Raw genomic sequence first — 27,236 nt, 5'->3', positions numbered from 1 at the left:
TCCCTGTTTCCTTAGGTTCACGAGCCTAGCATGGTCTCACACACTGGTGTTTTAGAAGGGCCTGATTTTAAAGATGTTATGGGAATCCTCAGGGTGAGAAGAATGAGGCTATTTATATGCTATAAACAGTATCTGCGGCAAGAATCTTAACAGTCACTTCTGGGCTTTATGTTCCTAGAAAGTGATCTTTTCAACATTATTATTATCAGTGTGCTCTTCATCTCCTGATGGACTAGGCTAGTTCTTAACCTTCTCAAAAACTAGGAATAATGAGTTGGGTTCTTCTACACAGAGCTGTGACAAATGGCTCAAGATATACTCCTTGAATCCAGTATTTCACAAGGCATTCAGGAGCTCAGGGGACAATTCACTCATTGATATAAAAGAATCTTCTCTGAACACTCTATATATAATAATATCTGTGATTCAAGTTCCCCAAAAGCATAGTCAATAATAAGGAAAAAGCATCAATGAACTTAATCTTTCAAATTTCTCTAAACCAGAATTAAGATACAGACAGTGAATCTAGTCAGCATGCAAAACAATAAAATAAAGTAAAACCCATACTTCAGATTCAGTTCAGTCGCTCAGTCATGTCCGACTCTTTGCGACCCCATGAACCGCAGCACGCTAGGCCTCCCTGTCCATCACCAACTCCCAGAGTTCACCCAAACCCATGTCCATTGAGCCGGTGATGCCATCCAATCATCTCACCCTCTGTCGTCCCCTTCTCCTCTTGCCCTCAATCTTTCCCAGCATGAGGGTCTTTTCAAATGAATCAGCTCTTCATATCAGATGGCCAAAGTATTGGAGTTTCAGCTTCAACATCAGTCCTTCCAATCAACTCAGGACTGAACTCCTTTAGGATGGACTGGTTGGATCTCCTTGCAGTCCAAGGGACCCTCAAGAGTTTTCTCCAACAACACAGTTCAAAAGCATCAATTCTTTGGTGCTCAGCTTTCTTTATAGTCGTAACTTTCACATCCATACATGACCACTGGAAAAACCACAGCCTTAACTAGATGGACCTTTGTTGGCAAAGTAATGTCTCTGCTTTTCAATATGCTATCTAGGTTGGTCATAACTTTCCTTCCAAGGAGTAAGTGTCTTTTAATTTCATGGCTGCAATCACCATCTGCAATGATTTTGGAGCCCAGAAAAATAAAGTCATCTACTGTTTCCACATCCATTTGCCTTCAGATTAGGCAATACAAATGGAGGGTACAATAATATGTATTTAACAGACTCCTGCTTGACCCCTGAATATACATGTACATTCCAACACCCTAAGGGGAAGGGCTGATGACCTTAAGTGACTAAGAGTCACTGTATTACAATATTTAGTTAGGAAAATGTCCTTATTCTTAGGAGACACATGCTGAGTTACTTAGTGGGGATGAAAAGAATCATGATGTATACAACTTACTTTGAAATAATTCATAAAGATAATAAAATAAAAATTGTTTATTTAGATGCCTAAATAGATTAAAATGGCAAAGTTGAACCTAACTGGGAGGCATAGGAGACTACACTGTGCTATCCTATCAACTTTTCAGTATGCTTGGCTACAAATAAAGGGATGATCAGAAAGGGAATTCTGTTTTATTTCCAGGTCAAATTAAAAAAAAAAAAGTTCTTTAATAAAAGGTGTGGTGATAAAATAAAAAAACTGTTAATATTCAAACACAGTACATAGTTATTACAAAAATACATCAATTTAACAGTTCCTAGATGGGGTCTATTTTCAACCTAACAGAATGAAACATTAAAACACAGGTTACACCCTGACACTCTTCTGCTCAAATCCTTCCTTTGGCTCCACCTCCAAGTAAACGTTAAACTGTTACAAAGACCCACAAGGCCCCTCATAGTCTCCCCTGACCTCCTCTACCCTGCAATACAGCTACCTGTCTGTGATTCTTCTTGCTATTCCTCCATATAGCAGGCAGCTCCTGTCCAGAGGCCTGTATGCTGGCTGCACCCCATGCCTTGAACCCTCTGATCTTGGATGTCTACACAGCTCCTTTCCTTACCTTCCACTTATATCCTTGCCCGAATGTCACTTTCATGGTGAGACATTCATTCCCCTAACCATTTAAAATTGCAATTCCCCACACTTCACTCTTATCGATGAGTCCCTGCTCTGATTTTCATGATGCCAGGTACCGGCCAACACACTCTATGTATTTACATTTAATTTATATATTCTAATTCCATCTTCCACGTCTAAAATAAAAGTCCACAAGGGCAGGAATTTTGGACGATTTTGTTTACCATTACTCCAACACCTAGAACACAATGAGACACCATGATAACACAACATATTTACAGTCTCATTTATCTCTGAGTGAAAAAGGTGGGTGGGTGGGGCCTACAGTCTAGCTTAAAACTGATCTCCCATCCAAGAATGCTTATGTTTTATGCTCATATACTGAATCACACTGACTGAATTTTTCTGTGTGTTTCTTAATACTTACTCCAGTACAGATGAATCACCCACAGCCACTCTTCCCTATAGTCATGTATGGATGTCAGAGTTTCACTATAAAGAAGGCTAAGCGCCGAAGAATTGATGTTTTTGAACTGTGGTGTTGGAGAAGACTCTTGAGAGTCCCTTGGACTGCAAGGAGATCCAGCCAGTCCATCCTAAAGGAGATCAGTCCTGAGTGTTCACTGGAAGGACTGATGTTGAAGCTGAAACTCCAATACTTTGGCCACCTGATGCAAAGAGCTAACTCATTTGAAAAGACCCTGATGCTGGGAAAGATCGAAGGCGGTAGAAGGCGATGACAGAGGATGAGATGGTTGGATGGCATCACTGACTCAATGGACATGGGTTTGAGTAAACTCCGGAAGTTGGTGATGAACAGGGAGGCCTGCCGTGCTGCAGTCCAAGGGGTCACAAAGAGGCAGACGTGACTGAGTGAGTGAAGTGAACTGAATTCTTCCCAGTACATCTGCCTGACTTCTTCTGCAGAGCCTAGGTGTTCAGGAGGGCCTGAGTCTTTTTCCATGGTATCTGCCATACTATATAAGGCAAAACATACAATGGAGCCATTAGGCCTTTAATGATCCCTGTTTAATGAATGAAAAATACACAAACATACCTATACAGTTTACAGAGGAAAGAGGTTGAGGAAAGAAGGAAGGGTCAGAGATATTTAGGTTCAAATTCTAGTCCACTCTTACAAGCATGCCAATGTCATCTGCCAACACCTCAGTTCCTTCGCTCTTATATGAACACAATGCCATTTTCTCCAAAGGGTTGTTCTGAAAAGAATCTCAAATGACCAAAGTCCTATATAAGAACTTCCCTGGTGGCCCAGTGGATAGGACTCTGCACTCCCACTGCAGGGGGCCTGGGTTGATTCCTGGAAGGGGAACTAGATCACACAAGCCACAACTAAGACCTGCCCACTGCAGTGAAATAAATAAAAACAAAAATATTTTTTAAAAAAACAATCCTATAAAATGTGTAAAAAATATGGGTGCTCAGAAAGAAATGTATAAAGTTTATAGTGACTTCCAAGCAATGTTTAAATTTTCTTTTCATTTCTTTTGTCTTAACTTCTCCCATCTTTCCCACAAGCAAATAAAATCTCATGATATTTTTAGATTAAATAAAAAAGGTATCAAATATCAATATCATTTTTTCTATTCCTAAAATGGTCTCTGGTCAAACAAAAACCCATACAAAAAAAAAAATCAGTAGATACTAATCAATGACTAGAGTGTTAAAGAGGATAAACTGAACAAAATCCTAAGCTGACACTTCTTTACTAAACAATTCTCATGAGAAACTGTAACAAATGAAATTCACATAATAAATGAAAAATACTGTGTTCCAGACCTAGTGTTCATTTATCTTAACTTTTATTTCACCAAATACTCCCTTGCAATTCACAATAAAAAGTTAGATAAGGGACTGCACTGTTGGCACAGTGGATAAGAATTCGCCCCCCAATTCAGGGGATACAGGTTCAATCCCTGATTCAGGGATTCCGCATGCTGTGGTGCAACTAAGTCCATGAACCACAACTATCTGAGCCCATGCTCTAGAGCCTGCGAGCTGAGACTACTGAGCCTCCATGTTGTAACTACTGAAGCTGGTGCACCCAGAGCCTTTCCACACAGGAGAAGCCACTGCAGGGAGAAGTGTGCGCACCACAAGGAGAGAGTAGCCCCTGCTTGCTGCAACTAGAGAAAGCTTGTGCAAAGCAACAAAGACCCAGGGCAGTCAAAAATAAAAACAAATTAAAAAAAAAAAGTTAGATAAGCTAATGAGAGAAATCCAAAGTCTTATATTTCATAAGGAAACATTTTTCCCCATATTGTTTCATCATCATCATCAATACACATTAGTGCAACTGCAAATTAAGTGTCACAATAAAAAGTATGACTAATGTACCACCCAAGCATGATATTATCTTGATAAGGAAAACCTATGTCATTCTATTTTCAAATCTGTGTGCTATGTATAAAGCACTATTTTGTTATAAAAAGTGTAAGTTTAAATGTACATTTGATTCTTCCTTTCTTTGAACTCTGAACTTAGTATGTGGTTCAGAAAGATAGGACGCATACTATTGATTCCCCACTACAATTTTGCTGAGTCAACTCTACAGGGAGCACCACTTGCTATTTCGTAATTTATTCTGTTAGTCACAGCCCAAGATAAATCACTTTAGCTGTGATAGGCCAGCATTAGTTATAGAACTCTGTTCATGACTCATTTAGAAACATTCACATTATCCTGGCTCTTTCCCTAACCTTATTAAATGGTGGCTATTGTTCAGTCACTCAGTCGTGTCTGACTCTGCGACCAAGTGAACTACAGCACGCCAGGCTTCCCTGTCCTTCACTATATATATCCCTGAGTTTGCTCAAACTCATGTCCATTGAATCTGTTATACTATCCAACCATCTCACCCTCTGTCATCCCCTTCTCCTCCTGCCCTCAATCCTTCCCAGTATCACGGTCTTATTAAATGGTAAAGGACCCAAATTCTGCTGCTGCAACTACTGAGTACACACTGTACTTCAAAAAGGTTAGCTGGCAAGGCTACCTCCAGGTACTACAAGTGAAGCTTACTGTTCATGTCACTCTAAGAATCACCCTGTGGAGTCGCCAGTACTTCCTGCAGCAGTCTGATTCAAGCTTTGTACACTGTAGAAACCATACGTTAACTAATGAATCAGAAAAATTTAGCCTCACAAGACTAAGGTTGTTTGATTTGGGGGGGAGGTGTGGGGAAGAAGTCCTCTTTTAAATCCCACTAAACCAGAAATGGCCAACTTTGCAACCTGTTTCTTAACCACTAATGCTTTATGATATTATCTACCAAAAATTTTTGAACAAATTTATATGTAAAAGCATGTCTCAGATACCAAAAAGCACAGAAACACTTTTTGAATCAAATAAGAAGGCTTTGCCAACCCTTTTCAATTCCATGACCACAGGGAACCAAAAGACCCTACAGATGAACCAAAAACACACAAAAAAAGTTGAGGAAAGTAAGACCTTTCCCAGGCATTCAATAGACCCAGGTTTTCCTGGCCTGAACTGGGCACTGCCACATGGTGTAGAATCAACAAAAAGCAACAGAGACATGGTCTGGCTTGCTAATTTCTGTCTCCATCTAAGAGAGAAGAAAATAGTGTGTTTTCAAACTCAGAAATACTGTGGATACTGTAAATTACTTTTTAAGTCAAAGCCTTGATACTCTGGATTAGTAACCAATATTAAGAACAGTTAGGTCAATAATGTATTCTTAGGGCTGGAGTGAGAGGTTTCATGAATCTGAAAATCTGTTTTCATATTTGCAAAATAAAGCTGCTAGATTGATACTTTAAAGAAAGCAGAGAAAACAACAGGGCTAGGTCCTATGGTAACTCACAGAAACCGTGAAGTTTGAGGCTAGAAGAGACCTTACTAGCATCTACTCAAACCACCTACAACAGAGCACCAGGAGTTCAAAAGGTATCATCTGTGCAATACTGGCTGACAATTTAAATTTTAACTTCATATTATCTTTTTCTGTAAGAATAAATAAAAAAAACAAAAAGCTACTGCAGCTGAAGCACAGATTATATAAATTTCATATAACTAAGACAATGACAGAACTATTAGGAAAGATGACAGCAATAAATATTTAGCTTGAGTTATTCATCAGAAATTGTTTCATAATGAATGAAAAAATTAATGAACAATGTAAAAAACACTGGAAATACACAACTGATAACTATATATAAAACAGAATTTTTACTTCAGTGTGAGAATAGGAACACTTCTCATTCGAGAAGTGGGTTGTCATTTACTTCTCCAGGGAATCTTCTGGTCCCAGGGATCAAACCCGTGTTTCCTTCTTAACCACTGAGCCACCAGGGAAGCCCCGATTGTCTCCACACATTTACCTATTTGGAACATTTCATATAATTGCAATTACACAATATACTGTCTCTTTTCACTAGCTTCTTTTACCTACCATAATGTTTACAAGCTACCTCCATGATGCAGAATATGTTTAATACTTCATTCCATTTTATGGTCCAATAATATTCCACTGAATACCACATTTTGCTTATCCATTCAGTTGATGGACATCTGAGTTGTTTCTAGCTCTGGTTTTATGATTTTTTTTTTGCATGCATGGCGAGCAAACTAGATAATCTTAAAAATTCCTACGAAAACACACACTACCAAAACTATCCCAAAAAGAAAGAGAATAATTTCCTATAGCAAGTAAACAGATTTTGAATCAGTAGTTAAAAAACATTTAAGTATAGCCACTTCAGAAAACAGTATGGAGGGTCCTCAGAAAACTACAAGTATTTATGTGAGAATGTGAAGAAATCAGAAACCTTATACATTGCTAGTGGGGGAAAAAAAAGGTAAAACCACTGTGCAAACAACTGAGTAGCGTCCCAAAGTTAATTATACAATCTCCCAAGATCAGCAATTCACTCCTAGGCACCCAAGAAGCAGACAATGTTATGTACATGAATGTTCATAACAGCATTATTCAAATGAATAAAAAGCACAAACAAACCAAACAGCCATGAACTGATTAATGGATTAGTAAAATGTGGCATATCCACCCAAGAGTATTATCTAGCACAGAAAGACACAAAGTACTGAATTACAGGACAACATGGATGAACTTTGAAAGCATTACACTACATGAGAGAAGTCAGACACAAAAGGCCACAACAGCATGCTTCTATTTATAAGAAATGTCCAGAATAGGCAAATCCATAGAGACAGAAAGCAGATTAATGGTATCAGAACTGAGGAGAGAAAGAATGGGAAGTCACTGCTTAATTGATATGGGATTTCTTCTGGGGTGAGGAAAATGTCCTGGGATTAGACAGTGGTGATGAATACGCAACACAGAGAATTTACTAGAAACCACTGGATAATATGCATTTTAAGTGCATAAAATGAAGGATTTCACATGAAGTTTATTTCAATTTAAAATAACCCAAAACAACAATCTACTCAGCAACATCTAAATTAAAACAATCACAAAAGTCGGTTTGGAATTCTTAGGTCTATACACTCAAAACCTAGATTTAAAAACAGGCATCAGATACCTCACAACTGTGATTTATTAACAGGAGACAATTTTTAAAAATTATATCACAAAAGGAAGAGATTTAAAAGTCATACATAAATTCTTTTAAGGCCTAAGTTTGTATTGATCATTGTAGCCACTTTTAAGTGCAAGCGAACCCAATTATTCTAGCAAGCTGACAGGAAAACACAGCCACTATTAACCATCCTCGGGGGCAGCAGGGACTCACCCAGCTTCTCTGGCTCATCTGGCCCCGTGCCTGCAATGCAGCTGCTCTCCAGGCCGTAGGTGGGATCCACCTTCCCGGAGGCTCGGGCTGCTTCTTGAACTTTCTTGACATGAGCCTCCACCAACTCCAGGGGCACCTCCTCCCGGACCCGAGAAAACTCCTCTGCGTAGGAATAAAAATGGAACAGTGATCTAGTGTTGCGTGAATATTTGCTTCAGTGTAAACTAGGAAATCTGACACAACACTAGTGTGTCGTGTGTAACCTAGTGACCTTTCTCAAGACTCAATCTGACCTATCCCAGGAAGTCAAGAAGGCCAAAGTCAATAAACGTGTACAGTGAAGCAATTCCATGACTCCTATGTCTTACCTTATGCGTCACAGTCTTACTATATAAACAAGAGATTAGATCTTTAAATATCTATCAGTAACAATCAAAATTGCTGTCCAAATTTCATCTAACCCTGCTGTTTGGATTTTAATCAAGAAAACAGTAAGGATGAAACAACCAGAAAGTCAAGAAAGAATTCTATAGTGTGAGAAAGTTTTAGTTAGAATTCATGCAACGCAAGAATGTTAAATAGCTCTTTTTACCAATTGTATAAAAATCCATATGAATCACAAATACCATTAAAAACCACTGTTTTGTCCCTCTAAATTCTTAAAAAATGCTCATAGTTTGAAAAATGTTGTATGTTAACTGCTTTATTTAGAAAACATAACCTACTATCCTTAAGGGGTAATACATAAAACTGCAATGAGTGTAACAGCTGATAACACCTAAATCTGAGATAAACTATCATGAAAGCATGAAACCATGCTCTGAAATGGTTACGCTCGTGAGGCAGCTTAAGAAAGTCCATACCCAAAGCTGCTTTGGCTGCAGCAGATGCCACACGAGGATCCACCACAGATGCCAAAAAAGCAACAGTGCTCATGACTGGGTTTCCCGACTGACTGAAGGGGACAGGCTGGTAGGCCAGGGGCCCCAGGGAAGCATCAGAATTCTCAAGGTATGGGTCCTCAATGGGAAGCCTCAAGAAGTGAAGGATGCATTCATCCTGAGTGCGACTTCCAACGTGCTCTGACACTTTGTTCCAATCATCTTTATACATCTCCAGAGCCTGTGATGGAAAAAACAGAAGCTTTAATATCAGGTAACAAGGAAGTAATACTTAACGACATCAGAAACCTGCGACTGTTCTTTAGATGGGCTCTAAATTAAAAACAGTAATGAAAATAGTTATACTGTTCACAGCAGCTAGATCTGATTGCTTTCCTTATTATGTTAAATTCTTAGTCAAGAAAAACAAATAAAAGGAATAAACAAATAAAACAAATAAAAAGAATTATGGTGCTGGAGAAGACTCCTCAGAGTCCCTTGGACTGCACAGAGATCAAACCAGTCAATCCTAAAGGAAATGAACTCTGAATATCCACTGGACAGACAGAAGCTGAAGCTCCAATACTCTGGCCACCTGATATGACAGCCGACTCACTGGAAAAGATCCTGATGCTGGGAAAGACTGAGAGCAGGAGAAGGGGATGACAAAGGATGAGATGGTTAGCTGGCATTACCAACTCAAAGGACATGTTTGAGCAAAATCCAGGAGAGATTGTCTTGATACTTTCCAGCATAACTTTTTCAGATGAGCTTACTTTTAAGCTTTTTTCTTTGTTCATTTTCCTTTAGCCAGAGAAAAGTAAAGAAAGTTCAGGAAGTTTTTTTCCCAGAATAAAGCTAAGGAATTGACATGCAGAATTCAAGCCACCGTCAGAATCCAGAAAAGCACAAGGCTGAGAAGCAGTGAAGTTCTGAGCCTGAGCACAACAGAAGCATTACATAGGAGAGGCAGAATGAAGAGAGGCTTTCAAAACAACATGGCGACAGGCCTCCACGAAGGAAAAGGGTGACATACAGAAAAAAAGTCATCAGCAGACATTTACACTATGCAACACCTCCTCCTGCCATCACTGGGGTCTTCACCACTGCTTACCTGGATTCTTAGACTTGCCTGTCTCTACCCTTCAATCCATCCTTCTTCCTGTTGCTGGATGTGTGACACAGGAGACTGTTGCTTGCCTGCCTAAAACTATTTCAGTTCTCATCATTACGTTATGGAATTAAGGTCAAACACGACAGGGATCTGCTAATTCTTCCACCTCACCATCATTCTTTAATGTTCCGGGAATACCCAGATCTCACATCCTAAGTATTGTGTGTATGTACAGTTTGTTCTGTACTAGAAATATCACGGACCAGAACCAATACTAGCACTACTCCAGGAAGCTGTCCATTATATCTTATCTACCCAGGCCAGCTACAGAGCCACTCCTCTGTACGTGTCTTATGCTCGTCATACCTCTAATCGTGTTTCAATCAGTTTCTATCACACTAGACTAGACTATTACTGAACTGAATTACTGAACTGTAGACACTATATCTCAATCTGTCGGCCACAGTGCCTGATACACAGTACCAAATAAAATGTGCTGAATTTAATCACAGGTAGCCAAACTAAATTAGGAAAGGAATCTCACTTTCCATGACTCCAAGCATTAAAAGAAAAACGAAAAAATCTGGGGAATTCCCTGGCAGTACGGTGGTTAGGACTCTACTGAGAGGGGCAAAGGTGCGATCCCTGGTCGGTAAGACCCTGAAAGCCGAGGAGTGTAGACGAAAACACCCCATTAATTTTTAAAAAGGCCTTTCTTCAGGACAACTGGAAGCTGAAGTGTAATATAAAATTACACAGGAAGATACCTGGTTAAGTAGCTTATGTGATATGCTTGTCTGATAAAATGGTATGATTTGGGGGAGGGAGAATGGACAATAATATACTCTAACGAGTCTTCCAGATGTGTTTGTCGGTGAAATTGACGAAGTTTTTGGTTCTAAATCGATTAAAAAATTTTCCTCTGACTTCATGTTCTTAAGCTATTAATTATCGATAAATAAACGATAAAAACAGAAGGTGTGAATAGTCAACAATGCTGTTGGGAAGACTTTTATATTCCTCTGGGTAAGTGCAGACATCTGTTGGTTCAACAGCATGTTTAAAAGGAAAATCAACCAGTTGCAAAGCCTCCAGCTGCAGGAGAGAAAACACACTATTGTGTGGAGATCTGTGGCTTTCTGGGATATGTTCAGGGTAAACAGGAGCTCGGCCATTCTGACCTCACTCTTTATTTACTACCCACTAATCTTAACCAGTCAATCTTACGGGAAATCAACCCTGAATACTCATTGGAAGGACTGATGCTGAAGTTGACGCTCCAGTATTTTGGTCATCTGATGCGAACAGCCGACTCAATGGAAAAGTCCCCGATACTGGGAAAGATTGAGGGCAGGAGGAGAAGAGGGCACCAGAGGTCCAGATGGCTGGATGGTATTACTGATGCGATAGACATGAACTTGGGCAAACTCCAGAAGATAGTGAGAGGTCTGGTGTGCTGCAACCCATGGGGTTGCAAAGAGTTGGACACAAAGAAGAAAACTCCTGAGTATTAATGTACAGCAAGGAAAAAGAACCGATAGGAGAATGCTGTTTCAGGCAGTACTGCACAATTGCATCTCTTCCCAGAGCCCACAGATTCTATATGAGCAATACAAAAGCATTTCCCATACATTTCCCCACAAGGACTGAGAACGGTAAAATCAATACCCACAAGCAGATATGACTAGACAAGACAGCCCTGAATTAAAGAAAAAGGAGTTCAGGAAAGAAGCTGTCTGCATACCAATGACACTGAAAGGACAGACAAGAACAAATGAAAATAGTGGTAAAAACGCAAAAGGAACCAATCTTTTTGAATATAGACAGACACAGAGAAAAAGAGACTGAGAAGAGAGAATAAGGAAAGTAGAAGAGGCTGGTAAAAATGAAAACAGAAGAGTTAATACACCATTAAAATTTTTCATGAACCATGACTGTTGGAACAATTCATAAAATCAAATTAGAGCAGAACATATATGTTCGACACCCTAGGCCCAAAGGATCCCTAAGTGTGGTCTGGAAACTCACAGAGCACCAGACCCCTTCACAGAAACTGAGAGATCAAAATAATAACACTGGGACATTACTGTCTTACTTGTTATGTTGACATGTGCACAACGGTACAAAAGCAACGGGGGGAAACCACTGGCCCCTTACTGTGAATCAAGGAAGTAGCACCAGATGTCTTAAGGGTCATTAAGTCCTCATTACCATGTACTTGGAGAAACCACGTAAGCCAACTTAAACATTTCCTGGATGAAATAGTAAAAATGGTTTTATTGAATCTAATTATCTTAGCCCATGTGTTTTCAATATTTGATGTTATGAAATGCCAGGTAAACAGGAAGACTACCAACTCTTGCAGCATGATAACTATCTAAAGGAAAAGCACTTGTGCGATGAGTTTCAAGTTCAAGTAGCCACTCTCTTCTCCAAGTATCACTGTCACTAGACCGAATCGCTAACACACCACAGTTTTACAGACACAAATGTTTGGCAGACACTGTCTCAAAAATAAACAGTGATTCTCAAAATTATCACTCCAAGGAAAACAACTGATACTGTTGCCAACAATTAAGTGAAAAATTACAATTCTGAAAATCATGCATCCCCCATAAAAGCTTGTTCTACTCTCTAAAAGACTTCCTAATGAGACTGGTACCAATATTATCAATTTGCATTTTTTGATATTGTATAATAAACTCCATCGACATTTGGAAGATCTGCATAAATCAGAAAACCAGTATTTTCCAACTTATCAATGAAAGACACTATGTAATCATACATGGGTATAAGATCCATTACTAGTCCAACAGGAGAGACCAACGGATTTCACACCAACTAACCTTTAAGAAACTACCAGTGGCCAAGGTTTACTGTGATACTGTACAAGCATACCTTGGCGATGCCGCAGTTTCAATTTTGGACCACTGTGATAAAGTGAGGATTGTAATAAAGCGAGTCACACAGATATGCTGGCCTTTACGGTGCATATAAAAGTTACAGTCATACTATGCTGTAGTCTACTGAGTATGCAATAGCTTTATGTCTTCAAAAAAACGCACGTACTTTCATTTTAAAATAACTTGTTGCCAGTGCTTCCTTGGTAGCTCAGTGGTAAAGAATCCGCCTGCCAATGCAGGAGACATGGACTTGATCTCTTGTCTGGGAAGGTCCCACATGCCAAGGGGCAACTGAGCGCATGCACCACAACTAGTAAGCCTGTGCTCTAGAGCCTGGGGGCTGCAACTACCGAAGCCCTGGCAACACAGAGACCATGCTCCACAACAAGAGAAGCTCAGACACGGCGATGAAGAGTAGCCCTCACTTGCCCCAACTAGAGAAAAGCCCCCACAGCAGTAATGACCTAGAACAGACAAAAATAAATTAATTAAAAAAATACTTTGCTACTAAAAAGTGCTAGCTATCACCTGAAGTAAAAGTCGCTCAGTCATGTCTGGCTCTTTGCAACCCCATGAACTATATACAGTCCACGGAATTCTCCAGGCCAGAATATTGGAGTGAGTAGCTGTCCTCTTCTCCAGGGGATCTTCCCAACCCAGGAATCGAACCCAGCAGGCGGATTCTTTACCAGCTGAGGCACGAGGGAAGGCCAAGAATACTGGAGTGGGTAGCCTTATCCCTTCTCCAGAGCATCTTCCCAACCCAGGAATCAAACCTGGGTCTCCTGCATTGCAGGCGGATTCTTTACCAGCTGAGCTATCAAGGAAGCCCATAACCATTATCTGAGCCTTCAGTGAATGATATTTTTGAAATAGTAACATCTAAAACCACAGATCACTGTAAAAAAATATAATTAACAATAAATAGTTTAAAACATTCTGAGAGTCACCAAAATGTGACACGGACACAAGGTGAACAAATACTGTTGGGAAAATGGCACCAACAGACTTGCTTAATCAAGATCCCCACAAACCTTCAGTATGTTTCTAAAAAACAGGGGGGGGCAGGGCAGATGCCTTTATCAAAGAATACTAATTATCTGAAAAAGCCATTAGGATATTTCTCCTGCTTCTAACTACATATCCAGGTGGTAACAGACTTGCCTAATAAACTAAAACAATATACCTAAATGGACAAGCAAATTATGAAAATCCAGATCCATCTAGTCAAAGAGATGGCTTTTCCCTAGTCATGTATGGATGTGAGAGCTGGACCATAAAGAAAGCTGAGCACCAAAGAATAGATGGTTTTGAACTGTGGTGTTGGAGAAGACTCTTCAGAGTCATGTGGACTGCAAGGAGATCTAACCAGTCCATCTTAAAGGACATCAGTCCAGGCAGTTCATTGGTAGGACTGATGTTGAAGCTGAAACTCCAATACTTTGGTCACCTGATGTGAAGAGCTGACTCATTTGAAAAGACCCTGATGCTGGGAAAGATTGAGGACAGGAGAAGAAGGGGACGACAGAGAATGAGATGGTTGGATGGCATCACCGACTCAATGGACATGAGTTTGGGTAAACTCTGGGAGTTGGTGATGGACAGGAAGGCCTGGCATGCTGCAGTTCATGGGGTCGCAAAATGTCAGACATGACTGAGCAACTGAACTGAACTGAAGGCAAACAGTTCTCCTCTGAAAATGGCAAATATGAAACCAAAGATTCTCTTTTCCTACCCTTCAGAGTACAATTAAGAGATCTGCAAGAATCTCCAAAGACGTAAGGAAACTGAAAAAAGCAACATGCTGATGGACAGAGACATTGTGTATAATCAGGGATTCATCACAGCCTTCACCTTTCGTTCACAAGGTAATTTTTTCAATGGCAGATATTTTCAGTCCCTTTTCTGAAATCCTTTTGGGAGATACGGAGGTTGTATGCTCAAATGCATAGAAACTCTAGAGAATTAGTCTACAATGACTGACATGGTCTAAGTTAAGAAAAACTGGATATGAAGAAATGCCCCAATTCAAAGGAACATCTGCTACCCAAGGCCAAGGAGATAATTACTGCTGTGTGAAAACGAGGGTCCAGAGTTGCTAGAACTTCTAATCATGGAGGAAGAGTTAGACATCTAGACTACCTTGGGAAAGTTTCAGTATTTGTTGGTAACAGATTTAAAATAAAAAAACTCAACCCGTGCCAAAATAACACATATCCAAGCTTGATCTCCGCTACTGACAGCCAGCACGTTACCTCTAGTGTGATATACAAACTTTAACAGCCCAAGAATATTCTATTAAAACTCACTGCATGGATTTAATATTTTTAGGATAAATTTCAAAGGTTTATTTAAAATGCTAGGCACAGAAACTTGGCACCCATCTCGTAATAATAAAGGGAGTCCACCATTAATGTGCTTACCTCCAAGAGTAGCAGAGTCTCCTGTTCAGTCCATTCTCTTCCGGCACTAGCACCTTTACTCTAAAGGAGAAAATTCAGAAACTATTTAACTCATTCCTAAAGGCTGAATATGGAGCTCATCAGAGCTCCTTTCTAAGTTCCAGGGACTGTTTTCTGCAAACCACCAAAATAAGTCCCTGAATAACAGGAATAAAACATGTAAGGAACTTAAACTCCCAAGAGAAAGGCTATTTTATTTCAAAGATTTCTTGCTGTCTACCAAGAACTCATGGACTACCTAGACATGGATCACTTACACTACTCATTTCTACTACTTTGATATTTAAAAACACATTTTGAATCTACAACAGCATAGCATTTTAACTCACACTATGGATGCAATATAATATTAAAACATAAAACTAATGTTTGGTATACCTTGAAGGCTGTACTTTATCCCAGATTTAAGGACAAACTGTACTACAAATAGGGCACTCTGGCAGATAGTTCACTCCAACTGCAACAGGTCCATATATCTCATATTTAACATCTCTTGATTAATAAAATCTCCAAGTGACTCCCTAAACTCCAAATCACTTTTTTCAAGAGAATCTTTGACAACTTACAAGTGAGCTTGTGTCCTCTTGATTGATTAATACCTTTATCATTATGAGATGCCTCTATTTAATTCTGGTAAAACAACTTGTTTTGATGTCTACGTTTATAAATATTAATATAGTGATTTTGGCTTTCTTTTGTTTAGAAGGTATGTCTTTCCCATTCATTTTCATTTAGTATGTGTCTTTATATTTTGAGTGTCTCAGACAACGTATGTTCTCAATTTTTCATCTAATTTGACAATCTCTGCTGCTCGATTAAAACATTAAAACCATTAACGTGCAATTCAATGTAACTGTTCCTATGGTCTTTATTCCTTCCTAACCATCAGGTGCTTCCACTTGGAATCACTACCCTTCAACTTCAAGAATTTCCTTCAGCTTTCCTACACCTTGAGCTAGTTGCACCTTTTGAATGTCTGTGAAGGTCTTTACTGTACTTTCAATTTTGAAAGGTATTTCTATTGAATACAGAATTTCAGAGTGACAGTTTCCCTTTCAGCACTTAAAAATATTTTTACATTGTCCTCTGGCTCCTATCATTTCTGCTGAAAAGGCAGACATCCGTTTTATCATTGTGCCATTGACTTTAATATGCCCACTTCCACCCCCAGTCTCCTTGGTTGCTTTAACACATCAACTTTCAGAGTTTAAACATCAAATGCCCAAGTATGCTTTTCTCTGTATTCAATCTCTCTTATTCTGGGTATTGTTATTTTTTCATCAGTTATGGAAAATTTTTAACCCTTACACTTTCAAATATCAGTTCTATGCCATTATCTCTCCCCTTATGGGTCTCTATTAATGATAAATGAATCGTTCTTCTGACCGTATCTCATGAGTCTCTTGCCTTCTTTTCTCTTTGTTCTGTCCCCTCAACTTCAACCATATTTTTTCTCTTGGTGTTTCAATATATCTATCCCGTCTTCGGCTGTGTCCAATCTTCTGTTAAACCCATCCAATGGGTTAATTTCAGGTATAGTTTTAACTGTTCAATAGGTATTTGATTCTTTTTATATATTCACTTTCTCTGTTGAAATTCCCCATTTTCCCCTCATTTTCTTTAACATATTAATCAAAGTTACTTTTATATATCTATCTTCTAACCATACCATATAGTGACTTCTATAAAATGCCATCAGATTTATGAAGACAGCTCATCTTCTTAGCCTACAGAAAGTAAAGCAAGTTGCTTACAGAAAATGCTGCTTCTTAGAAGTAAAAAGGAAAATTAGGATATGCTAGATTGTAGTCCGTAAGTCCCTATCAAAAAATCCTTACCTTTGCTAAGGTTTTCTTGGAGTAGATGTCAGTACGAAGACCAAAGTTCTGCAAATCAATTGGTTTTTCCTTGTTCTTCTCAGGAAAATTTAACATCTGCTGAGCAGCAGGAATCTATGAGTCAAATAAACAATAAATGGCTGTACTAACCTCTACAAAGTCAAGGGGACAGAAGTTTTTAAAGCTGTTTAATACTGGCACTTAAATGATGCCTGGTGGAGATTCTAAAAAAAAAAAAAAAATCCTTATGCTAAACTAACAAAGTTTCAACATATAAGAAACTTTTTTTTGCCTCTCTTAAGTCATAGAGACAACAGACAAATTTTCTTTAATGTTTCACAGTGGGGGCAATTTATAGGTTTCCTTTGTGTTATTCCAATACAATGATACACATAATCTGACTGACATAATAATCTTTTCAAGAATGTGTGCATAGATGACGATTTTCCAAATGTTAAGGAAAGGGAAGAAGTTCTAAACAATTTAAACAGTCTGTTTCTTGATTACTGTCTTTGATGGCAGAGGTGATAAAGGAATCATATGAGTTATGAAAGTAAATCCGTAACATGATAAGATAAAGCACAGACTCTTGGGATTAAGGAGAGAGCATTATCTTAAAACATAAAACATTCTTATGGACTCAAACATTTACAACAGATAAAAACAAACACAACCTACCAGCTAAGAGACAGCACAATTATATAACAGTAATTCTTGAATACAAATACTAGAAATGGTTGTCTGTTGTCACCCAGACCTGAAGAATGAAAACTGAAACTGTCAATCACTCAGTCATGTCCGACTCTTTGCGACCCCATGGATTTTGGTCCACTAGGCTCCTCTGTCCATGAGATTTTTCAGGCAAGAATACTCGAGTGGGTTGCCATTTCCTTCTCTGGGGATCTTCTGGACCCAGGGATCAAACCCTGGTCTCCTGCAATGCAGGCAGATTCTTTATCATCTGAACCACCAGACCTGAAGAATAGGTGGTATTAATTTACCTGAGGTGATCGAAGATGTAGAGGAACAAGCCCCGAAGGGGTATCAGCTAACACATTGAAATGAGGAGTTGGAGGAGGCCCCATTGCCATGGGTCGACTTTCTGGATCCACTTGGTAATTAACAAGCCCCCACTGTTCTAAAAAGGCATGAACCCTGAAGGATAAATATCTGAAAGTTAAAATCTAAAGAATGTACCTCATCATCTTCATAACCATCATTACATTTCATTAAAAAAAAACAAAAAAACAAGTAAAAATGTTCTTTTGCAGGTTATGAACCTTCACAAAGTAACCAACAGTTTTGGTTTGAAGGACAGTCTCTACAAACTCAAAATAATGTTAATAATATAGCACCCCCAAACCAAGTAGAAAGCCTAATTATTTCAACCACAGAAATGAGAACAAATGCCTGTGTAGGTCCACGGTGAAAGAACTCACACATAAACCAAACTTACAAATGGAATCTACTGGTTTTTTCTTTTCTTTAGACAGATTTAGGGCACAGAGCTTATTCACTCCCCATCCTAACCCACTCTCTATCTATGGTCAGTTTATGATTAAAAGATATAAAATGTGAATTTTAAAAAAAGATGCTGCTTTAGGTATTTTATTAACCAAGAAAACATCCAGTTTAATCAGCCTAACATTAGCAAAGTACCAGTAACCATCTGCAGTGAAATATCTGAGAAAAAGTCCAGACATTCTTACCTCATCACAGCACACACATCTCCAGTTAAGTTCCTCCGACAAGCAGTGCTGGTTAAATATTCTTGGGGGTTTAGGCGGTATGTGTCAATCATGAAATTTCGATATGCCAAGTATCTAAAAAGTAATGGCCAAATTTCTAAGGTGAACCCACATCCTTTCAAAAACAGTAACTCATAGAGCAAAGTAGTTTCACATTCCTCTGGCAAACACACCAAAAAGTTAAGACAACAGGCCAATAAATCAGAGTGATACTGTACCAACTATTAACAGTCATGCATGCAACTCAGGGTAAGAATCCCTAAAACACAAAACAACTGTCTGCTAACATGTAACAATAAGTACAATAGAGTAATGTGATGAAGTTAATGTGAAGTAAAACAAGCATAACCTTGGTCACAGAGGTGAATCGATAAATCCTTAGCTGCCTGCAAAATTTGCAAATAACACTTGGTTACTCAGGCTGTCTCCCTAACTACACTACACTATACCTACAATTTATTGTGTGCCAGTCTTAGGTCTAAGCACTTTCTGTGTGGTAACACATATAATCCTCACAATCTCTCTATATGGTAGGATCTATTATTATTCCAATTATAGATGAGGATTAAAGAATTTGTCCCCAGACCACACGGCTAGTCAGTGGAGCTAGAATTCAGCACCGTGTGGTGACTCTGACATTAGCAAAGATTAACTAAGAAGAGTGCTTTAAGAAGCCCCTGCCAAGCACATCCAAATAGTCAGGTTTTCTAAATACTGATCCCACTAAAATTGATATCAGTATCAGATCAGTATCAGGATCACATCTTTACATTTCACTCACATCTCTGGGGTCTTGGATTTGTTTTTTCCATTGAAAAACTCAGGAAGAGCACGCCGTTCAATCACATGAATACTGAAGAGAAAAGAGAGAGAAACAATTAAGAGTCCTCTTAGAAAATCAAAATCCTGAAATTTGAGTTAAGCTTGTTTAATTTTCAAAGTAAAACTGGATAAAACCAAAAACTGAGCACTACTTGCAAACTTTAATTGGCCTGCACAAGTTCCTATGTATTGAGAGTATGTAATAATAAAACTAAAGAAAATATAAACTAGAAGTTCAAAAAAGATTTCCCTATCTCACCTCTAATACTGTAACTATAGTCTTTCTACTCACATAACCAAACTCAAAAAGTTCTACTAACACACTGAAGGCTTCAGATTTTATGGAATTGTCCTAATATACCATAACTAGATGAAGAGCCAGAAGATACAAGAAGTTCTTTGGAAATCATAGGACCAAAATCACAGTAACTGGTATGGCAACAAATTGGTGAAATGAATAACCAAAAGACAGTGGAATTGACAATGATCAGTTCTCAGATTCGACATTAGCGCACGTTTTTGACCAGTCCTCAGAAACTTTGAAGTGAACTTAATTTTTTAATACAGTTTAGTGACTTACTACTTTTAAAAATAAAGATCACAGCACTAAATTTTAACATTTAAATAAAAGCATTGATAATTTTATAAAATGTTACACAGGTGATAAGCACTGTAGAAACCATGTAAAATGATCAGGCCCAAAACATTCTACAAATGAACCAACTGTATGTTTAGCACAAAGTTTAGACATTAATGGTGGCTCAGTGGTAAACAACCCGCCTGCCAATGCAGGAAACTCAAGATTCAATCCCTGGGTTAGGAAGAGCCCCTGGAGGAGGAAATGGCAACCCACTCCCTTATCCTTGCCTAAAGAAACTCCATGGACTGAGTAGCCTGGCAGATTACAGTCATAGGACTGCAAAGAGTCGGACAAGACTATGCATGCAACGACGTTTTTCCAAATGATACATTTTAGTTTCTCAGTGGCTTTCCAGGTACACAGATTGCATGGGAAAAAGCAGATCAATAGTCTGTGAATACAAATAAAAGCATTCACTCTTTATCTGCTAACATTTAAATTATTTGAAATGAATATTACCAAATACTATAAATAAAATGAATCACCTGGAAACATCTAAGAAGATAATTTCTAAGATCAAATATGTTCCATAGATCTAGTATAATGAAATTCCAGGTTTTACTATAAAAAGAGTAACTGTAAGTAATTACAAACTGGTTCTAACATGTTATGTTATGTTACAGGTTAGGAAGAAGCCAAAAAAACAATTTCACCAAGAACAGAACACAAAAGAATATGTAATCACAAGCACTTTGTTTTTCAAAATCTATGTCTGAAGTACTGGCAGCCGATTCCTTAGGTTCTGTGAATGAGTCAAGTAGTGGAAAGAGTGGTATCCAGAATTAGAAAGCCTGAGTTCTTCCAATGATCAACCCTGCAATTGAAACACTTCAACTGAGACAACAGTTAGCTCATCTATAAACAGGGATATAACTAATACCTCTACTGTCCATCTAACAGCACTTTGTGACATGCAAATGGAAGTGTTTCTGGAACCTATAAAAACATACAATGTTATATACTGTTATGACTTTCTCATTTTTTGAGAGGAAAATGCTAGTTTCTCAAACCATTCTGAATCTTTTTAATTAACAATAATGTAACTTCCAAATTTAAAACTCATTTAACATCATAATGAATGAAGACTGACCTTCAAAGTAGAGCTATTTACTTATTCTGTTTCAGCTTCCACTTATTCATAACACTGAGAAACAGCATGAAGAGTTAAGTTTTAAAAAGTATGCTGAAAAGTCTCGACAGTAGAAACCATACCTTCTGGTTTGGGGAAAAAAAGGTTTGACTCAAGTGGACCATCCACCCTATTCTTCTAAGGCGGTTTTATAGATATGTATGTATGTATGTGTCTGTGTGTATAATATATGTATACACATACACACACATATATATGTATATAAAGATATACAGGCACATATATCCTTAAAAATAACACAAAAACCATTGAAAGCAGGCAAAATGTCCAAACAGGACCACGAGATTCAGAGTGAGGGCGGCATCACTAGACTGAGTATAGTGATACAGTGAAGTCACTCAGTCGTGTCCAACTCTTTGCGACCCCATGGACTGTAGCCTACCAGGCTCCTCTGTCCATGGGATTTTCCAGGCAACAGTTCTGGAGTGGATTGCCATTTCCTTCTCCAGGGGATCTTCCCAACACAGAGATCGAACCCAGGTCTCCTGCATTGTAGACAGATGCTTTACCATCTAAGCTGGACCTTAAAGAAACTAATCTATTTAGAGTTCTGGTACATTTATTTTAAAATAAAAAACTGTCAAAAATCAGCCTGATATGAACAGTTACACTTCAAAAGTAATCAGGAAGTAAGATATCTAGGTCTGCATTTATTTCCATCCATGTTCCAAGGATGCCACAGTGGTTGTGGTAAAGGACAAGGAAGACGCTGAGATGAGTGTTTTCTTGAACTCTTTTACATGCCAGGGTTTATATGTGAAAGGGCTCCTGTTTCCCATTAACAGAAAGCCATGACTGGGTAGTCAGAGGAGTTTTTCTTTATGTATTTCCATAACATTTAGAAACCACATGGCTTCCCTGGTGGCTCCGTGGTAAAGAATCCACCTACCAATATGGAAGACGGGGGTTGGATCCCTGGTTCAGGAAGATCTCACAAGCGCAATTAAGCCTATGAGCCACAACTACTGAGCCTGCACTCTATTATTTAGAGTCTGGGAAGTACAACTACTGACCCTGTGTGCCACAAGGACTGAAGCCCGTGCACCCTAGAGCCCATGCTCCACCACAAGAGAAGCCACTGCAAATGAGAAGCCTGCATCCCACAACCAGATGGCGGCCCCTGCTCATTGCAACTAGAGAAGAGACCGCATGGCAATGAAGCAGCACAGCCAAAACTACATACACAAAATTATTTTTTTAATCTGTTTAAAAATCATACAATAAACATCAGTATTTCATAATAATTAAATACTCAAGCATTTGCCTGCCTGAACTAAAACTGACACCAAATAAGTTAGGCTTAAGTTTATAAAATTTTATAACCCTAAGTTACAACATAATCTAGTTTCTATCCCTAAGTAAAACAACTAAAAGAACACATTCCAGAGTTAAAATAACTTTCCATCCCCCATCATCTAGTGTGACAGGGATTACCGATGAGAGGACTTGGGCAGAAGAGCACAGTACTGTTTCAAGGAAAGTGTCCCCACTCCTCAGTGCCAAGTTCACAGATATAAGCACACACTCACCAGTTATAATCAAACCACGATGCATAGCTAGGAATAATAATGTGATTGGTCTGCTCAGTCACATTATCTTCACCAGGGTCAACGGATCTACTCTGGTCACCTTTGCCAGGATCTTCATCTTCCTACAGAAAATAAGCCAAAGTTTAGACAGATAAGGAATAGCTTTCAAACTTCTGACAGCAGTTTAGAGAAAATGCAGCTAGTTGATCTAATTTCAAGGACTAGGAAAACAAATGTCAAGGAAAAATAGCTTTTCACAGTTTTTAAAGGTACCTTCACAAGATGTCCAGATGAGAGAGCAGATTTTATTCCTCCTTTTTAACAGATCAGGGAATCAACTCAAAGGCGGCCTGAAACTTTTTCCACAGTAGCCTGCATTGTATTTGTCTAGTTTTCCCTAATCCTAGGATCAGAAATCTAAATGACTAGTTCTCAATTTATAAGGTTAACTCAATGACACTAGTAAGACCTAATGATCAAGTTTCTACAACTTCAAAGATTGAGTATGAAGCATCCACCAACAGCTATACCTCACTTACTTCTCACAGTAACAGCAGGTACTATTTATCATCTCTTCTGTGGATGAGAAAATGATGTACAGAGCTAGTATGACATCAACAGGACAAAATTTCAGGAAATCCAGCTAGAGGGCCTATACTGTTAACCATTCTCACTGCCAGAAATTAGCTGACTTTTATCATATTTATGGAGGTTTTACAAATGAATTCACCTAAAAACCTGGCTATGCTAATAGTAATTGCAAATACCACTGCACTAGGTCAAAACAGAAGAGTATTTTTATACTATAATAATCACTTTTAAATAATATCATTTAACATACAGTTTACATTCAAATGGATCCAAGTGTCCCAGAAATGTCTATCACAGATTTTTCTCCCCAAACCAGAACCTGATCACGGAGTCCATATGCGTCTCTTTAGCCTCCTTTAACCTCCTCCTCCTTCTCCGAGGAGGAGGAGGAGTTTTACGATGGCTTGTAGAGTATCTTCCAATCTCTATTTAACTCAATGATTCCTTATAATTAACTTCACATTAAACATTTTTATCAAGATACGATAGGAAATAAGTTTTTTGACACTGAGGTGTTTTCAAACTGTATAGGGTTATTTCTGTTAGCCTTTTATCTGTGGTGCTTTTACTGTTTTAACCTTATGAAACTCTTTTAAGAAAGCAGTCAAGTTTTGAATCACATTCTTTTATAATGGTCCCAGAGTTTAATTTCTACATTTAAGGTAATTCAACCTTTATTTCCTGGTAAGGATCTAGTTAGTGCTAGAAACTTAAGACAATAGTTTCCTTAAGATCAATGCATATCAAAAAAATTTAAAGTATGAAAGCACTAAGGAAACTGGTTGTCACTTAAATAATGTTAAAGCAAAAGTGTTAATATTGATTACAAAGGTAAGAAATTTTATTTCCCAAACCAGGGAAGCTAGTGAAAACCATGCTTAAGTTGCTTTTGCGCCATAGGTTTTACAAATTCAATGTGATTCAATTCAGAAAATTTTCTTGAGGAAAAGCAGGGAGAAGTTGGCACTGAAATGCATAAAAGCTGACAGTCTAGAGTTTAATCATCTCAATGAGGAAAAAAGAATGACATTGTGGGACCAGTTACTGGAGTAACCACCTCTAACTGTCTTAGCTTTAAGTTATACAAAAAACTTGTCCACAATTTCAAAATTACTCTCATTCTTGATGTTAAAAAATTGGGAAATTCTTTGGCTTGTATTTTGCTCTTTTACTACCACACAATATTATATACTCTAAATGATGACATCTTCTCACAAGCGTAATATTCATCAATGTTAATAAGTTGATGAATACAGAATACTTCTCTGAATACAGAAGTTTAATTTCAAAGAAAAAATCATAAGAACGATTCAGTTAAAAAGCCATCTACACAAGAGTTTCTTGAAATACTTTTCCTTGAAATCCTGTCATGAATATTTTCATTTCATGAATGTATAAAAAACAGTAAATGTCACTATGGGGAAGTTCTCTGACTCACTGAAAAAGAAAAAAAAGAACTATTCATTTTCAGCATTAAGGAAGTTATTTCACAGAGATTAAGCATTAGTTACACATCTTAACACAGAGATTACAGCCTGAATAAATAGTGGGGCCATTTATTTAAAGAGAAGCAAACCCTGCCTGAAATTCAACATCATCCAAGGCCTTAATTACTCGTATGTCTCCAGAGCAGAACTGATGAAACATGAAGTAACTGTAAAACTCAAAAGAGGTGAAGAGTATGATCAAAAGCTTCATCAGTCGTGGACTGGGGCTGCACTAACAGAAATGGGAGTGAGAAAATCAAAGCAAGGCGCTGTCTCTGCTCACCTGGAACACTGCGCAGCTGATTTTTCACATGAAACCAGGAGAGAAACGGAACCAGAAACCACAGTACATGAGAAACGCTTACCTGGGAGAATGGCAATTCCTCCTGATAGCATTGCAGGGGGTCAAGAAAGACAAACTATCTGGGGGGGAGGGGTTGTTAAACAGAAATATAAAAAATCAGAAGGATCTCAGAATATTTCTAAAGACACCTGCAGTTCAGTATGTCTACTGCTGAACACATAGGACCCTTAAGAGTTACCACTGCACCAGGCCTAACTAAATAAATCATTACCTTTCCTCCTGTCGTGACTGTTTCTTCATCCTGCTCATCTGCAAAATCAAACACGGAATTGATTTAACAGGTAAACGTTCTTTGGATTACTTGGAAACTTTAAGGTTTAAGGAAATGATACTGGACAGAGACAAGGCAAAAAGGAGAGCATTATTAAAGCAAATTCACTGTGAATAATCCAGTAAATGAGATCTGTACACAGGAGCATAGAGGTGAGTAAAAATTCAAAGCACAAATCATTAAAGATTTCCAACAATAGGGAATTTATAATTAATTACTGCTTGGCCTACAATCTTAGTCACAATCTTACTTAATAACAGGTAACGGACTTGATTAGGGCTCCGGCCTCCTGAAGTTTAGTGAAATGAAGTAATGACATTTCAGATCCCAGAGGAAATGAGTAAAGAATGAGGAGTAAAGAAGGAGGTGATAATCAATCGCTATGGACAAAGTTCTGGTAAGAGTGTTTATATACCTTCTGAGGATAGGGACTCCAGGACCTAAATGCTAGCCTTGCAAAAGAACAGAGGCAAATCCATGTATAATTTAAATAGTTGACTTCCATAGCAGAAAGGCAGATAACTTTCCACAGTGGAAAGGGTAAGAGGTTACAGCACAAATAATTACATTATTAACTTCCTGTAATATTTTTAATATAATTATCCTGACTCTTGGCAGTGATGAAGCACTGTAAAGCTTAAAGAAAATACAAAGAAGCCATCTTTTCAGTATTTTGTCATTATTCATTCAGCAAATATTTCTAAGAATCTGCTTTGAAAGCACTAAATAAACTGCTTAGACTAGGGGTCAGGATCTCTAGCCCACAGGCTAAATCTGGCCCACTGCTTGTTTCTGTAGGGAATCTGGGGAAGTGACTTGGTGTGTTCCTAACCGATAGTTAACTGATAGCAAGGGTGGTGCACTGTGCCTAGACCGTGGCACAACACAGCTTGTGATGAATCTCTGCAGCGTGAAATTTTGGTGTGTGTTAGGCAGAGGGTACCCTGCATGACCAAGAAAAACACTGATCTTGGACTCTCACAGGGGCTTCTGTGGCTGGAAACACTGCACGCGTGCTGCCACAGGAAGAGTGCACACCGTGTGACCCCTCAGGTGAGCGAGCGCGCGGGAGGAAGCCTGTGTGCAGACTCTGCCTGTGTCCCTTCCCTTACGATCTGCTCGCGCTGCCTGTGTCGCTCTGATAGATGTCAGCTGCGCGCACAACTGAATGCTGAGTTCCACCAGTCCTTCCAGAGAAGCTCCAAATCTGGGCATGGTCTGGGGGATTCCTATCTCACCTGCAGGTGAAGAGTGACTTTTGCATTTTTGAATGATTAAATTTTAAAAATTAACTGAAATTCAAATTTCAGTGTCCATAAATAAAATTTTATGGGAATAAGCCATGATTATTTGTTTATATATTATGGATGACTGCATCTGCATTATAATGGCAAACTTGACTAGTTGTACCAGAAACCTTATAGCCCAAAATGCCTAAAATATGTATTATCTGGCCCTTTTTAGAAAAAAAGTTTGCCAACCCCTACTTTAGAGGATATAAATATATCCTTTAGATGTGACATAAACATAGTATTTTACCAGGTAATAAGGAACTAGCATTCAGACATTTAACTTAATTTTATTTATTACCTATTATGCACCAGCCACTGTCCAAATGCTAAAGACACAATGA

The 27,236-nt window shown here is 38.5% G+C and overlaps 1 protein-coding gene across 1 annotated transcript in view; it reads right to left on the bottom strand.

The window, feature by feature from the left end:
• The window catches only part of SMARCC1 (SWI/SNF related BAF chromatin remodeling complex subunit C1), a 121,889-nt gene that overhangs the window by 48,595 nt on the left and 46,058 nt on the right, over positions 1–27,236 (bottom strand). Inside the window, exons 13-21 of the mRNA XM_068982944.1 lie at positions 25,544–25,581; positions 22,891–23,012; positions 19,531–19,602; positions 18,711–18,824; positions 18,003–18,156; positions 17,002–17,115; positions 15,125–15,184; positions 8,667–8,925; positions 7,804–7,965 (exon numbers count right to left, since the gene is read on the bottom strand). Of these exons, the coding sequence (XP_068839045.1) occupies positions 7,804–7,965; positions 8,667–8,925; positions 15,125–15,184; positions 17,002–17,115; positions 18,003–18,156; positions 18,711–18,824; positions 19,531–19,602; positions 22,891–23,012; positions 25,544–25,581 (1,095 nt within the window). The remainder of the gene's footprint in view (positions 1–7,803; positions 7,966–8,666; positions 8,926–15,124; positions 15,185–17,001; positions 17,116–18,002; positions 18,157–18,710; positions 18,825–19,530; positions 19,603–22,890; positions 23,013–25,543; positions 25,582–27,236) is intronic.

The sequence above is a fragment of the Capricornis sumatraensis genome, chromosome 10, assembly GCF_032405125.1.
Source record: "Capricornis sumatraensis isolate serow.1 chromosome 10, serow.2, whole genome shotgun sequence".
Lineage (NCBI taxonomy): Eukaryota > Metazoa > Chordata > Mammalia > Artiodactyla > Bovidae > Capricornis > Capricornis sumatraensis.
The sequence above is the reverse complement of the archived record's forward strand: the minus strand, read 5'-3'. Positions and strand labels throughout refer to the sequence as shown.